This window comes from Narcine bancroftii, chromosome 2 (genome assembly GCF_036971445.1).
Source record: "Narcine bancroftii isolate sNarBan1 chromosome 2, sNarBan1.hap1, whole genome shotgun sequence".
Classification (NCBI taxonomy): domain Eukaryota; kingdom Metazoa; phylum Chordata; class Chondrichthyes; order Torpediniformes; family Narcinidae; genus Narcine; species Narcine bancroftii.
Window position 1 is genome coordinate 282339618 of NC_091470.1, and position 15389 is coordinate 282355006.

The 15389-nt window shown below is 37.7% G+C and overlaps 1 protein-coding gene across 2 annotated transcripts in view; it reads right to left on the reverse strand.

The window, feature by feature from the left end:
• zc2hc1a (zinc finger, C2HC-type containing 1A) overlaps nt 1-15389 on the reverse strand; it is a 33214-nt gene that overhangs the window by 6038 nt on the left and 11787 nt on the right. For both annotated transcript variants that reach the window (XM_069921158.1, XM_069921159.1), the window contains 3 exons: nt 15036-15178; nt 12186-12282; nt 10696-10819 (listed from right to left, as the gene is read on the reverse strand). In XM_069921158.1, coding sequence (XP_069777259.1) covers nt 10696-10819; nt 12186-12282; nt 15036-15178 — 364 coding nt within the window. The remainder of the gene's footprint in view (nt 1-10695; nt 10820-12185; nt 12283-15035; nt 15179-15389) is intronic.

Here is a 15389-nt window from a genome sequence, read left to right on the forward strand (position 1 = left end):
ATAGGCTGCTCTGATATCATGAAAGGACAATCTGTGCTACTGTAACACTACTCTTACACTATGGCAAGTATGGATATTTATTACCTACCTATCTTATCTTTATTACCTCCCCATCTTTTATTTTTTTTTAATGCAATGTATACCATTGTCATTTTTTTTCCCCATTAAGTATCAGCTCTGTTGCAACAACTAAGAATTTTGGTACATATGTACATACACTGTTAAATGTATAAGCCAATTTCATTATCATCAATAAAAAGAAAAAAAGGACAAAAAAGGAAATTGGAATGCCACTCATATAAAATTAATGGAAATCCTAAAGAGATGCATAATTAGTTGGGAAATAAGGATATTAAAGGAGTATGGTGGAGTATTAAGATTAAAGGTGGTTGACATTGCCAGAACTATTTTTAATCAGTGAGACTATAGGAATGGTACTAAGCTGGGCTAAGTGCAAGGAGCTGGGTTTAGAGTGATTCATGCTTACATTGGTGCCTGGAATGGAAAAGTGTTTCATTCGCCAGTATTAACATCCATTATCTGGAAGAGCACAAAAAGACAACAGAAAATTTCTGACAATTGTTTGTGGGTGATTCAAAAAATCAAGCTATGTTTTGCACATTGCAAATATAAAACCTGCTTACATTTGTTTCAACTATGTAAAATTGTTTAATTTTAATTGCTAGATAATTCTATTTCATAACTTTTACAACACAAAATAGATTAATGGGGAAATTCAGTTATACAGTAAAACTTTTGGTGTCTGGAATTCAAGCAACCAGTAAAAAAAATCAAGGAAAATAAAAAAAGCATAAAATAATAAGTAAAAATACGTTTAAAATTGTAAATGTAAATGTTCTTTGAGGTAACACAGAAAACTTTGGTGAAGATGGGAGCAAATATTCAGTCAGCAGGTTGTGCTGTGCTTGCAGCAGGCTGTTTGAATAAAATGGTGTGAAACAGCAATGGCACACTTCCGATGACAACACAAAGTGGCAGCTGTGTAGTCGACTTGCTTGTCGAGAAACCCTTTTTAAACCAGCCATATATAAAATAAATAGCGAGGCATATGCTATAATTCAAATATTAATGATTAATTGAGTGTGATGAGCCCACGTAGGGCTAATGAGTGCTGAGGAAAGGGAGGGTGACAACAGAGAAGGCATCCCACTAACCCCCACATTACAGCGGTGAGTCTGATAAGGAAGAATCATCAATTCTCTCAGAGATCTGCAAACTGAGAAAATGACACAAAGTGACCTCAAAAAATAATAAACAGAGTCTAGAAAGTGTGAAGGATAATATTAAAGATTTAAGTGCTCGAATGGAAAAGCTGGAGGGGAAACTGAAGGAAATGGAGGACAGTGTAACCTCAACAGAAGACAGAGGAATGTGACAGGAGAGAGCTATCAAGGACCTGTTACACAGAGAGGTGAAGCTGGACCCAAGAACCTGCAGATTTACAGAGTTGCAGAGGGAAAATTTTAAAAAATGGCATGAGATGGTATGTGACTGAACTCTTAAAAGAATTCACTAAAACTGCCAGAAGACCTAAATATCTACATAGAGAAAGAACACAGGTCCCTCTCAGACAAACCAAGAATGGAGCAAGCCCCACCATGATCTATCATAGTCAGATTTTTAGACTATTACACAAAAAAATGTCGTGTTGCAGCAGGCTTGGAAACAATGGCAGATAACATACAAGTGGGACGGAGTGCTTTTGACCAAGACTACTCTCCAAAAATGCAGAGAAAGCTCAGGGAGGTATGAAATGTGATTAAACATCTGCGGGAGAAAAAACCATCAAAGGCAAGTCTCCATTCCCAGTGCAGATCAGGATTTTTCTAGGCTCTAGAGTTGAGGCTTTCAAGACACTGACTGAGGCAGTGCCCATACTGGAGAACAGAGCGGATCTCAGAGGGAAGCGAAATAGAAAACTACTACAGGATCACTAGTCAGTTGTCAGCAGAGGAATTAGGGGGTAGAGAGAGGACTGTCAACTCATGTTTTCCTTGTCACCACAGGAGTAGAACTATAGACAAGTTTGAAACAAAAACAGAAATGAGGGTTGAATGGAAAATGAAAAAGGCTAATGTCATTATTGACCAGACAAGGAAAAAAGGTGTTATTGTGGCGGCCCTTCACAGCTCCCCCACAGGGCCTCACAAAATGAAGGATGAATGTGACGATCCAGCAGGTTGCATGAAGCCCGCAGCATTGACCTCCAATTGGCCACAACCAAAAAAGCTTAACTGGCCTATCAGGGAAAGTGGATCACAAACACACAATTCAGTGCTGAGAGGGATTTGATCACACCCCTCAGCTTGAGAATAAAAGCAAGGCTGTAAGCCCAATAAAGCTTAGTGTTAACTACACTCAACTGGGTTTGTGTCATTCTTTCTGGGAACATCATGTTCTTTCTGAGCTAACCTATAAGCAGCTATAACTTCTCCTGTACTATATAGGTTCCACAGAGGCATAGCTTGTAGCAGCGAGCTACAATGTTGACCCTAATGGTCTATACGGCATTCTGGACCCAGCAACGGAGACAGACCCTGCAATCAACTTCGTATCATTGAAGCTGCCGAACTACTGGGCAGTGCAGCCCGAAATATTTTCTGAGGAAAATCACCTCCGACGACACCCGCTATTACCATGTGGTGGACACCCTCGAACAAGCCACAGCCACCAAGATCACAGATTTCTTGAAAAAGCTGCCACGGGAGGGCAAGTACAAATCCATCCGAGAGGTATTGACCCACACTTTCCTACCTGGAGGGAGTTTGAATGGAAAATTAAAATAAGAATATTTAAGACTCCTTATGTGTTGGCGAGATACAGCCAATTCTAAGTGTAGCACCTTAGAATTATGTTGGTGAGAATGTGGGAAGGTTGCTGAGCATACAAACTATATCAATATTGGTGAGATATAAAAGTGGAAATCATGGGGGTGGATCTACCTTTGGAGACAGCATATTTTATATTGGCAATGACTCTAGGGGATATAGATGCCAAAAACCAGGGAAGTTTATTTAGGGTGTTACTGTTGATCACAATGGAAGGAAAGATTTAAAAGTGTATATTTGATGGAAAGCATTACAGCTAAACTCCAACTAAGGAATGATGCTTTCAACATCAAGTGGTCACTGGTAATGCTACAGTTATCAAGATTGATTAAGGATATAACCTCTCCGTAATCTCAGTGGTAGGGAGGAGTTTGACCAGTGCACTCTATATGTAATTATTGGAGTAATGTATACAGATGAGATTGTGATTGTATACAAGTGGTTATATAGTGAGGACACAGTGATAAATTCAATAAGATTTACTCTGACCCTCTCCTCTTGAAGCTTAAAAGTGTCACAATGGGCATATAAAGAAGTGTATGGTTAGATATATAGGTGATTGCATGTTGGTTAATTGGGTGCCCAAATCTGTGATGTCTCTTTGACTAGAACTCGAATAAGATAGATTGATGCGCTGTATACATCTATTATGTTATTTATGTATTTTGTTTGTATCCTCAAATGATATGACTGCATGTTTAAAAGTTAAGTTTAAAAAAGAGCTGGTTGATTTTGCTCGCCGTTAGGGTGACTCTCTTAAAGTGTCTCCTTAACGCTGCTTAGTAAGAGTTGCCCCACTCAGAGACTTTATCTGCAAAATTTGGGGGGTGGGGAGGGAATAGGGGGTCGTCAATTATCTATGTTATTGTTGGTCTTCGAGCAGATCCGTGAAGGGGGAAAAACCTGCAGATGTAATGACAGTTAAATGCTTCCAAACAATATGAAATAAAATGCTTTAAGGTTTATATATTCATGCAAATGAAGTTTGTTCAGTGTAAGTACAGTATAGTATTTTTGTATTTGAACTATTTATTCTTAATGAAGGTGTGTTAGTTAGGCATTGTAAGAATAAGTCTCAAGCAACTGCCAACCCTTATAGGTGCCAGATAGGGCATTTAGTGTACATTAAAAAATAATATTATACATATTAACAGACACTTTAACTAATGCAATGTGTAACAGAGGGTCAACTGTGCACAGCAAAATTACTTACTTAACAAACATTGTTTCTATTTGCCATCATCCACAGCATCAATATAGATTCATAGAGCTAAACAGCTATGGAAGCAGACTCTTTGGGCCAACTCTTCCATGACGAACAGGTTGTTCATCCAAACTAGTCCCATTTGCCTGCATTTGGCCCATATCCCTCCAAACCTTTCCTATCCATGAACCTATCTAAAGTTTATTTTTAAAAATCTCTGCAATTTCTTCTGGCAGGTCATGCCATTAACCAACCACCCTATGTTTTGCCACTCAGGTCCCTTGAAAAAAATCTCCTCTTTAATCCTTCATCACCCCTGTCCTAGGAAAAAGTTTTTCATTATTTTCCTTATCTGCATCCCTCATGATTTTATGTAGCTCCATGAGATCATCCCTCAGCCTCCCACACTCCAGGGCCCAAATTCCTATCCAGCCTCTTCTTGGAACTCAAACCCTCCAGTTCTCATAACATTCTCGTGAATCTTTTCTACACTCTTTCCACTTAATGACATGCTTCCTAAGCTGGGCTGTACGATGATGCCCCAACTCCTGTACTCGATGACCTGACCAATGGAAGCAAGTGTGCAAAGCCATCTACCTGTATTGCCAATCTCATGGAGCCCCCTATTCTAGATAATTCTCCAGGGGCTACCATTTATTGTGCATGTTTTGCCCTGGTTTGACTGATCAAAGTGTAGCATTTCACACTTTTCCAAGTTAAATTTTATCTGCCATTTCTTGTTCCCCTTTCCCAGTCGGTATAGATTTGCATGATTAGAGGTGCAGTTAACGCAATGCTAGGGCCAGTGATCCGGGTTTGAATCAAGATCTGTTGAAAGGCGTTTGTACATTCTCCCCGTGTCTACATAGGTTTTCCCTGGGTGCTGTGGTTTCCTCATACTCTCCAAAATGCAAAGGGTTGGAGGTTAATTTGGGTATAATTGGGTGGCATGGGTTTAAATGTCCTGAATCAACTTCTACCGAACTGGAAATAAAACACATTTTCAACTGTAAGAATTTACTGCATTTCCTTGCAAATTACAAATTATTCTTTTTTTAAATCCTTCTAACATCTTAAAATTTCCCCAAGCCACAATGCACTTTAAATTTCAAAATGAAAATGTGATTTACATGGATAGAAAAAAATGTTTGTTCAAATAAAGAAGCTTTCCTTCTTTTCCTGATCTCTGGCATTGCCCTAACTACTATGCCAGTCATTTCTTTACAGGCCTTCTTAAAGGCACTTCATTTGCCATTCTCCAGTCTTCTGGTACCTCACTCAGGCTAAAGGTAATGCAAATATCTCCACCATGGTTCCATCAATTCCATTCCTATAATGTCTTTGGAGACACTTGGTCTGGCCCTGGGCATTTATTCACCTTAATTTACTTTAGAACCACTGGTATCTCCTCTTCTGTAACATGAATATTTTCCAAGCCATCACTGTTCATTAGCCAAAATTCCTCAGCTTCCATGACCTCTCCTCAGAAAATGTACTTGAAAAATAATTATTTGAAACCTCACCCAGCTCCTGTGACTTAACACAGTGGAACCAAGTTGATCCTTAAATGGGACCATTCTCTCCCTAACTGCTGTTTTGCTTTTAATATACCTGCTTTAAGAAGGCCTGTAAAGAAAATGTTTTTTGAGGCAGCATGGTTGACATAGTAGTTAGGGCAATGCCAGAGATCAGGAAAAGGAAAATGTTCTGTGAAACTTCTTTATTTGAAGAATCTCTTAAAATTCTCCTTAACTTGCCTGCCAAAGCTAACTCTGTCCTCTTTTGGCATTCTGATTTTTTTAAAGCTTGAATTCTTCGAGAAATTCATATTCAGCTGCCATATGCCTTTTACCTGACCAGAGCCTCAATGGCTCTAAACCTACCATCTTTGCCATTTACTGTATCAGAAATGTTGCCCCAAACTCTCCCTACCTCAATTTAAAATCCTACTACTTAACAACAGTTATCTCTTTACCTGCAAGCAGCCTCTCCCAATCATTATTTGCAAATTTGTGACTAATGCCTTCATAAATTCATATCCAAACTTCAGCATCTAGGCCTCAGTGACCCCCTCTGCAACTGGATTCTTGACTTCCTGTCTAACAGACAGACCACAATCAGTGATGATGGGTAACAATATCTTTGCCTTGATGTTATTCCACACTGATGCTCCTCAACTGTACAGCTAAATACCATTCCAATCCATCTTCAATTTAATGATGACACCATAGTAATGGACCGAATATCAAGTAATGATGAGACAAAATACAGGAAAAAGATTGAAAGTCTAGTGGCATGGGGCCAAGATAACCATTTTTCTCTCAATGTCAATAAGGCAAAGGAGATAATCATTGTCTTCACTTGAGCGGACAGAGTCCACACCCCTATCCACATTAATGGTGCTGAAATTTAAAGAATAGATAGCTTCAAGTTCTTAGGAATCAATATCTCCAATGCCCTGATCTGGGACAACCACATTGATGCAACAGTCAAGAAAGTGCACCAACACATCGACTTTCAAAGAAGATGAAGAAAGTTTAATTGATAATCTTGTCCATCAACAACTTCTGCAGGTGCACCAGAAAAAGCATATTTGCTGAATGCATCGCTGTGTGGTATAGGAACTGCTCTACTCAAAGCTGGAAGAACCTACAGAAGTTAATGAATACAGCTCAGAAAACACAAACTCCTCTCCCTTTCATTGACTCCATCTCTTTCTTCCAGTGATTAGGAAAGGCAGCTAACGTACTGATGGACTCATCACACCCTGGATGCCATCGAGGTGATGGCTTAAAAATGTGAAAGTACACACCAACAGTTTCTTTCCTGCAACATAAGGCTCCTAAATGAACCCCATAACAATGCTATTTTGCTGACCCTGCTAGGTGCCAAGTGATCTCTCAACTGCAGTCCCATACTCTGCAAATGTCCTCCTTACATGGTTATATGAATGTTAATGAATTGGCAAATGATCCTGGTCAGGTTACTGTAGTTTCAGTGGGACAGCATTCTCAGAATAGTGGTAATTGTCTGTTAAGCATCCACATTTAGGATGCTCAGGGCATTTCAAGATTGAAAACATGTGCGCACGCACACATACACTCAAAACACAGTCAGAAAAGTCAAAATTAATTACTTGACAGAGGTGAGGGTTTCCCAACTGAATAGTCCTTTCTTGGCATTATAAACTTACAGACTTCAAGGACTTTCTAAACTAACTCGCCAACCTCAATCTATCAATTATTCATCTAAGTAGCTGGAACCTCTCTAAAGTTTGCAAATATAATCTGAAAGTTGAGAAGATGACCACTACTGCATGCATTGTTCATTATTATGAAATTTAAGATCAGGAAATGATATGATCAAGGCAGCAATTAACCTGCAAATTGAACAGAAATATGGCATTTGGCTAATTAGCAAGTGAACCGATTCAACATTGAGTATGAAAGAGTAAGGAAAGATTATGAAAATTGACGAAGTAAAAAAAAAACAAGATTTTATTTTTGTTACAGGAATGTGAAATTCTCTGTCATAACCATTACTGAAGTGGAATCTAGAAATATGTACAAGAGAAAACTTATGGTTACTTGGACATCTATTAAAGAATATGGAAACAGTGCAATTGGATCACTGCAAAAAAGATCAACATGTTCAGCAACCTTTTTTGTATAAAAATGTTACCCCTGGCAATACTGGACAGGCCATAATTGATTAATTTTAGAACACTATCTGGTGAATTAAAAGAGCTGATATTAAAACTAATGCAATGGACACCACTAATGTACAATTTTGAAAAATGCTTGAATATATATACAGAAACAAGATATAAGCAAAATTCATGGTTTGTGTAATATTTGTGGCTGTGGTAATGTAATTTATTTGAAAATGAATGTCTAGACAGGTAAAAATTACATTTAAGATCCAAGGTTTATACCCTAAAATTAACCAATCACTATTTGTAAATAATTAGAGATTTGAGTCAAACTCACCCATGCTGACCAAGTTGACATTCTGGGCTTGTACCATTTGCCTACATTTGGTCCATATTCTTCCAAGCCAAAAAAAAATCTGCCCAAATGTTTTTCAAATGTTAAAACTGTGACCACTTCTACTGTCTCCTCTGATGGGTCTCTCCAAATATAGACCACACTCTGTAGAAAAAGTTGCCTCTCAAGTCCCTCTGGAATCTTTCCCCTCTTACCTTAAACCTATGCTCCCTTCTCTATGAAGCAATCATTTAGTTGTTTATTCTGTACTTCTCTCCTGCTGACCACAAAAATATTTTTAAAAATTATAATTTCAGTCCATGGTCCCCTTGAAATATGCTGTGGTCCTATCAAGGATGGCTGTTCCAAGGAATAAAGATTCAGCCTATCTAACCTCTCCATATAACTCAAGCCCTCGCAACAGCTTGGTAAATCTCCTCTGCACCCCTTCCAATGCCTTGTACAGCTTATTCACAAATTCCTTCCTTTTGTACTCAATACCCTGCCCAATGAAGATAAGTGTGCCAAACACCCTCTTTACCATCTTGCCTTCCTGAGTTACCCCTTTCGGGGAACTAAGCACCTCTATCCTGAGGTCTCTCTGTTCCACAAATATTCTCCAAGGTCCTGCCATTCACCATTCCCTGGTTTGACCTACCAAAGTGTAACACCTCACATTTGCCAGAGTTGAATTTGATTTTCCATTCCTTTGCCAACCTTTGCAACTGATCAACATGGTATTGTAAACTTTGATATCTATCCTCACTGTTCAGTATTCATCCATTTTAGTAGCATCTGAAAATTTTCTCATCATGCTAACTATATTGCCATTAAAATTGTTAAAATATATAACAAACAAAAGTAACACACCACTGGTCAATGGTTTTCAATCAGAAAAACCCCTCTGCTACTACTCTCTAATTCCTTCCATTAAGTTAATAAGCCAGCTCCCCAGGATCCCAAGCAATCTAACCTTCCAGACTAACTTGCTATGAGGGACCTCTATTGCCCTGCCCTCATCAATGGTCTTTGTTACCTCTTCAAAAAAAAAAACGATCAGGTTTGTGATATGTGATCTCTCAATCATGAATCTATCCTTGGCTATCCAATGTTGGTAGATCCTGTCCCTTAAAATCTCCTCCAGCAATTTTCTGATCACTATGCCAAGCTCAACAGTGTGCAGTTCCCCAACTTGCCCTTGCTATCCTTTTTAAATAATGGCACAACATTAGTCACCCTCCAGTCTTCTGGTACTTCACCTGAGGCCAAAGATGAGGGAAATATCTCAACAAGGCCTCTGCAACTTCTTCCGAGTTCCCACAAGATGCAATGATGCACTTCATCAGGCCCTGGGGATTTGTCCATTTTAATATGCTCCAAGACCATCTCCCTAGTCTATAACCTTATCTAATTTTCTTCAATTTGTTGGCTTTCATGATCTTCTTCACTGTAAAGTATGATGAAAAATTTTCTTTTAAATCTCATCCATATCCTGTGATTCCATGCAGTCAGCCACGGGACCAATTCTCTCTCTAGTGACTTTTTTACTTTTAATCTATTCATAGAATTTATTGGAATTTTCATTCATCTTTCCTGCCAGCTTCATCAAATTTTCTCTAAATGGGCTTCCAATTTCCATCTTAAGTGTATTCCTACAAGTTCTTATTCTCAACAAGGGACTCATTTGACAAGGATTCAAACCAGGACTTCTTAGATGAGTCTTTAATTATTTCATGGGCATTTAAATAGATGGATAACAAAATATTTAATGTCATGTATTTAATTCTCAAGAGCTCAGCAGGTATTCTACAGCTTGCCTATCTCAATTTGATGGAAAATAATTTCTTTCAAAACGAAAAAAAAAGAGCAAGTTCAGCACTGTGTAATCAAAAATTCAGGGACACATTCTGGAAATTAAATTTGATTATTACACATGATCAATTATCTTTAATCAAAAAATGAGGGAAAAACATTCAAAGTAAGGCACATTAAATAAAATAACTAGAATATGTCATTTGCTGTGTACTGAGGTGAGGAAAGTGCAAGATTTCCTAAAAAAATATCAAGTACTGAAAGGATTAGACCGAAATTAATGCTATTTTAGTGACTATCTATATTTCTTTTATCATACTAGTACTTAAAATGGAAATTATATTATTGTTTTGGTGATAGTTCAAGCAAAAGCACTAATTAAGTAATGAATTATTAGCATAACGGTTAGTGTAGCGGTTTGCGCATGCTGTTACAGTGCCAGCAACCCAGGTTCGAATCTGGTGCTGTCTGTAAGGAGTTTGTATCTTCTCACCAAGTCTGCGTGGGTTTTCTCTGGGTCCTTCAGAATCTTATGGGGATTATAGGTTAAATGGGTGTTATTGGGCAGCATGGGCTCCTGGGATTGAATGGCTTGCTACCATGCTATATGCCTAAATTTAAATTTACTAAGGATCAAAGTTAAATGGAGACTGTGCCATAGTTGAGAAATAGCTTTAACTTCATTAACCTCAATCCAAATCAAATCAATAGATCAGGTTCAAAAGGGCAATGCAATGTTCAATTTACATTTCTGGAATAATTAAATGGCTAGATAAGTGATTGATTTAAAATAATCAACAAATCTAATTTAGATGATATTCTGTATTCATTAGTTCATCCTCACCTTGTGATTTGATTTCCTGTGGCAGAAACATTAGCAGTACCAGAGGAACTCCGTTTTATTGGTGATCCATCTCGAAGTTTATTTTCATTGGGAGATGACAAGTTAACTTTTGCAGTAGAAAAACCTGCCAACAAAATATTTGGTTTCCGTTTTAAATTATTGCCGCTGTAAGTGTCAAAGTTATTTTGATAAATTGCATACACTTTCCCTGCATGTACAAGATGCAAGATCCATTCTGAAGATAAAGTTTCCATCATGCGTGCCAATATATTTTATGACATCCTGAGGAATAACGATATAACATTCAATGCCTGACATAATATCCATTATTTAGTTGAGCATAAAAGGATACAAACATTTCTAGAAGTACAGTACCATTAAAAGAAAGTGGTCACACAAGTAAAATTTTTCCAAAACATGCATTAGAAAGGATACATGGATATTTTACAATGAAGAAACTGCTAAATTGCAGCAAAATAACATCTACGATTAATAGGTAACAAATATGTTGGAATACAAGTTGCCCCATGAACCTAAGAACACAATTATACTGTATACTATCTGTGTCTTGTGATCAAGTATTATTTGCTGACTTTGCAAGGCATTTTGTGATTCTATATGATCCATCCCTCCCAACATTTTCAGTGCACAGGTGGTAATGTCCAATAATTGTTTGAAGATTACCACTAATTGTATTCTACTAAGCTTGACAATTAAACATTGCCAGCCATATCACATTGAAGAGTGCCTGTCGCCTGAAATTGCCTGGACCAATCACACAAGAATTAGGCAGTGAAATTTCAGGGATAATTAGATTTCTAAACGCCTGTCCCCAGTCACTGACAATTTTTTTGCAGAAGGCAAAGTTTGGGCAGAGTTTTATTTTGCATCAAAGTGGGGAAACTTTTAAAATGTTTTTGATAATCTTTTAAAAATATTGTAAATGTTTTAAGTAATTTAAAAAACTATATCATTATATACAAACATTAAAACAAAAATCAATCTAAATATGAAAATAAAATTAAATTGAGTTCCTCATTCATTGGACCCTGCACTAGCACGGTGGCAAGTGGGTTTCATAGCTAATTGACAATTAAAACTGCACGTTAAGAAATCATTGATACATCAAGCATTCTACACAATGAGTACGCACGACCCATGTTACAAAACAGCTTCTTCCCCTCTACTATCAGATTTCTGAACGGACAATGAACCTATAGATACTACTTCACTTTTTCTCTTGTTTTGCAATAATTATTTCTTTTTATATACTGTATTTATGGAACTTTAATTTATACCAATTTTGCTCCTGTAATGCACAATACTGCTGCCCCAAAACAACAAATTTTGTGGCGCATTCATGACAACAAGCACAACTCTGATATCCCACTCCCAGATCCTTGTATATCATTGAAAGATTTGAATTTCTTTCTCCTGTGCAATAAGGTAAACACATCTGTTTAAATTAAATAAAATACATTTCCACATACCAGTTACAGTTTTACCAAGAGAAGGTTGGGGAATCCGTGTTAACGTATTAGGTGTTGACACTGGAGAGTTAGTCTTCTTAAGTACTGGAGACTTGTACTGCATAAGGATAAAGAGCTAGTTATTTACAAGTCAGACAACAGCACAACACAGAAAGAGAACCCCATCAATCAATGTAGTCCAAATCACAATAACTCAATACACAGAGCATTGTTTTTTGTTAATTGCTTTGAATTTGGAAACTAGTTTGCTGATTCTCTTGCCACAGAAATCACTGTTATGTCACGGCAGAACTGAAGCACAGTCTGAATTTTGAGACACAGGGCTCTAGAATAGAATTGAACACATCACCTTCTACCTTGATCAGAAGCCAGTGCTATCCACTAAGTCACATCTTCAGTTAAAAAAAAAGGAATTTCCTTTCAATAAGCTCTTAAAAAAACTTCAAATACCTGCTGTATATTTCAGAGCATAAGTCAATCGGCGTACGTCTACCCCCATTTTAAGGGTTTTATGGTATATCCACCATACAAGTCAACCCATTTTTCTGGATGCCTGAGTTGGCCCATTGACCAGCGTACAAGTCGGCCCCCAAAGATCATGCAGGCTGATCTGCTGGGCAATGGCTGGAAGTGATTGGTATCATGGAGGTTCCATCGACACCATGCAACTTGTGATGAAAGCAGGAAGCGGATTTTAAGTTAAAAGTGGTAGAAATGGCCAAGAAAACTAACAACTGTGCTGTTGCAAGAAAATTTGATGTGCATGAGAAGTTGGTAAGAGATTGGAGGAAGAGAGAAGAGACTTTACGAAACATACTAAAAAGGCAATGTTTGTTGAGAAAATTAATCACTTGTCGGCCAGAGTTGAAAAATCGCGTTGCAGAATATGTACGTGAACAGAGGCAAGATTGCTACATAGTCACCCGAAATAAAATAAGAACATTTGCACTGCAGTGGGCAAAGTCACACCCAGACCTCAGTGATGATGTTGAGCCTACAATAGGCTGGTGCAATCGTTCCATGAATAGGACAAATCTAGTATTACAATAAAAAACAAAAATTGTACAGAAACTACCAAAGAATCTTGATCATAAAGTTTCAAGTTTTCACTAGTTTATTGTACGGATCTGGCAGAAACACTAGTTTGCATTGGCAAATACTGGAAATAGGGACGAAATGATAGACCTGGTAGTGATAGTAGAGTGGAAAGGTGTTAAAACTGGGCAGACCAGAACTACAGGCCATGAAAGGACCAGGTTTACTATGGTGTTATGATGCATGGCCATCAGGATGAAGTTAAGACCCAAGGTAATCTTCAAATGCAAAATTAAACCAAAATTTAAATTCCCTATGGGTATTTTTGTACATTTTCATGAAAAAGGATAGATGGATGAAAATGGTATAAAACTATGGATAGACAGGCAGCCAGGCAGTTTACGCAAAGAACGGAGTTTGCTCGTCTGTGATATGTTTCGTAGCCACTTAACTGAGGAGACTAAAAGTAGATTAGCACTACATAATACTTACATGTATTTTGGTTTGATGTCTATGTTGCAAACTCTCGATGTCTCCATGAACACGCCATTCAAAGACCCAGCATGCAAGGAATGGAATACATGGATGTCAAGTGCAGAAAAGTCCTTTACAAAAAGCGGGGCAATGCATGCTGCCTCACTTGATGCGTTGTATAACTGTGCTCAAGGCATGGGACAAAGCTAGAATAGAGACTGAGATAAAATAGTTTCAAACGTGCGCTATCTCTTGTGCAATTAATGGCACAGAAAATTATTTATTGTGGGACACTGACAACGAAGCTGAAACCGCCTCATCAGATACTGACTGTTTAAACAGTGAGAGTATGGATGTGCTTGCCGCCATCTTTGGTTCAGACGACGATAGCAAGAGTGATTTTGAAGGGTTCTAATTGTGCTGTTGTTTTCAATAAAAATCTCAATGAAAATCTGTCACAGTCTGGGTTTTTTTTTGGTTTTTCAAGGGACGACCTTTATCCCGAATCCACTTTTCATGGGTTGACTTGTATGTAAAATTGGTTTTTGTGGTTGACTTGTACACTGGATTGGTGTGGATTGGATTTTGAGCTGAATTTAAGGTATATCTGGCGTACAAGTTGACCCCAATTTTTTGAGGGTTTTTTTTGGATTTTATGACTCAACTTGTATTCCAAAATATATGGTAATTAATGAGTAACAGAACAAGCCATTACCTTTTTGCTATGAGAGGTGAGTGAGGCCACCATTTACAGCCATTTTTTTGGTTCTGAGTACTACAGATTTTGGTGAATTAAATTGTTTGATGATCCCCTCTAACCTCCACACAGTTCACAGGGTTATCATTCGAGCGGTATTAAAATTGTACAAGTGAACAAAGAGAAGCTGGTGGCATTTACAAAGAGAACCTTGACTCTTCTTCATTCACTTAAGATTACATAATCTGAACTTCTTGTGTTTGTGTCACAGAGTTCTACTGCATGGAAATAGGGCTTTGTCCATACCAACCAAATTAATCCTATTTGACAGCATGTAGCTCTCATCTCTCCAAACATTTCCTAACCATGTACCTATTCAAATATTACAAATGTCTCATTAATTCCACTGGCAGCTTGTTTCAAAGACTGACTACCTTTTTTTTTCCAAAGGTAGCACCCCTCAGATCCCTTTTGAATATTTCCCTCTCATCGTACATCTATGCCATCCAGTTTTAGTTTCCCCTTTCCTGGGAGAAAGGCGATGACTATTTACTATATCTTACTTATGCCCCTCATGATTTTATAAACCTCTGTATGGTCTCAATTAGCTGCCCATTAAATACAACATAATTTGTGTGTTTTACCTGTGCTGGAGAACTTTGTTTTCCTTTACCAACAACAAGCTTGGGCTTAGTCATACGAGCAGCCTGTTCCTTGCAGAAGGAAATATGTCTTTCTGCAGCGTTCTCATTAAATCTTCTCTGGCAATAAGGACACTGGACATAATCTTAAAAATAAAAATTGATAAATGCATTTAAAAAATGAGATGATGATTTGTCCATACAGATATTAGTCTAAGATTTTCACTTTCTTTTTATAAATTTTATTTTTCGTTGCATCAATACATGTACAATACTTATCCATATCATAAGAATAAAAACTACGACACAAAACCAATATATTTTTCACACTTTCTCCCTCCCCAAAAAAGTAGGGTA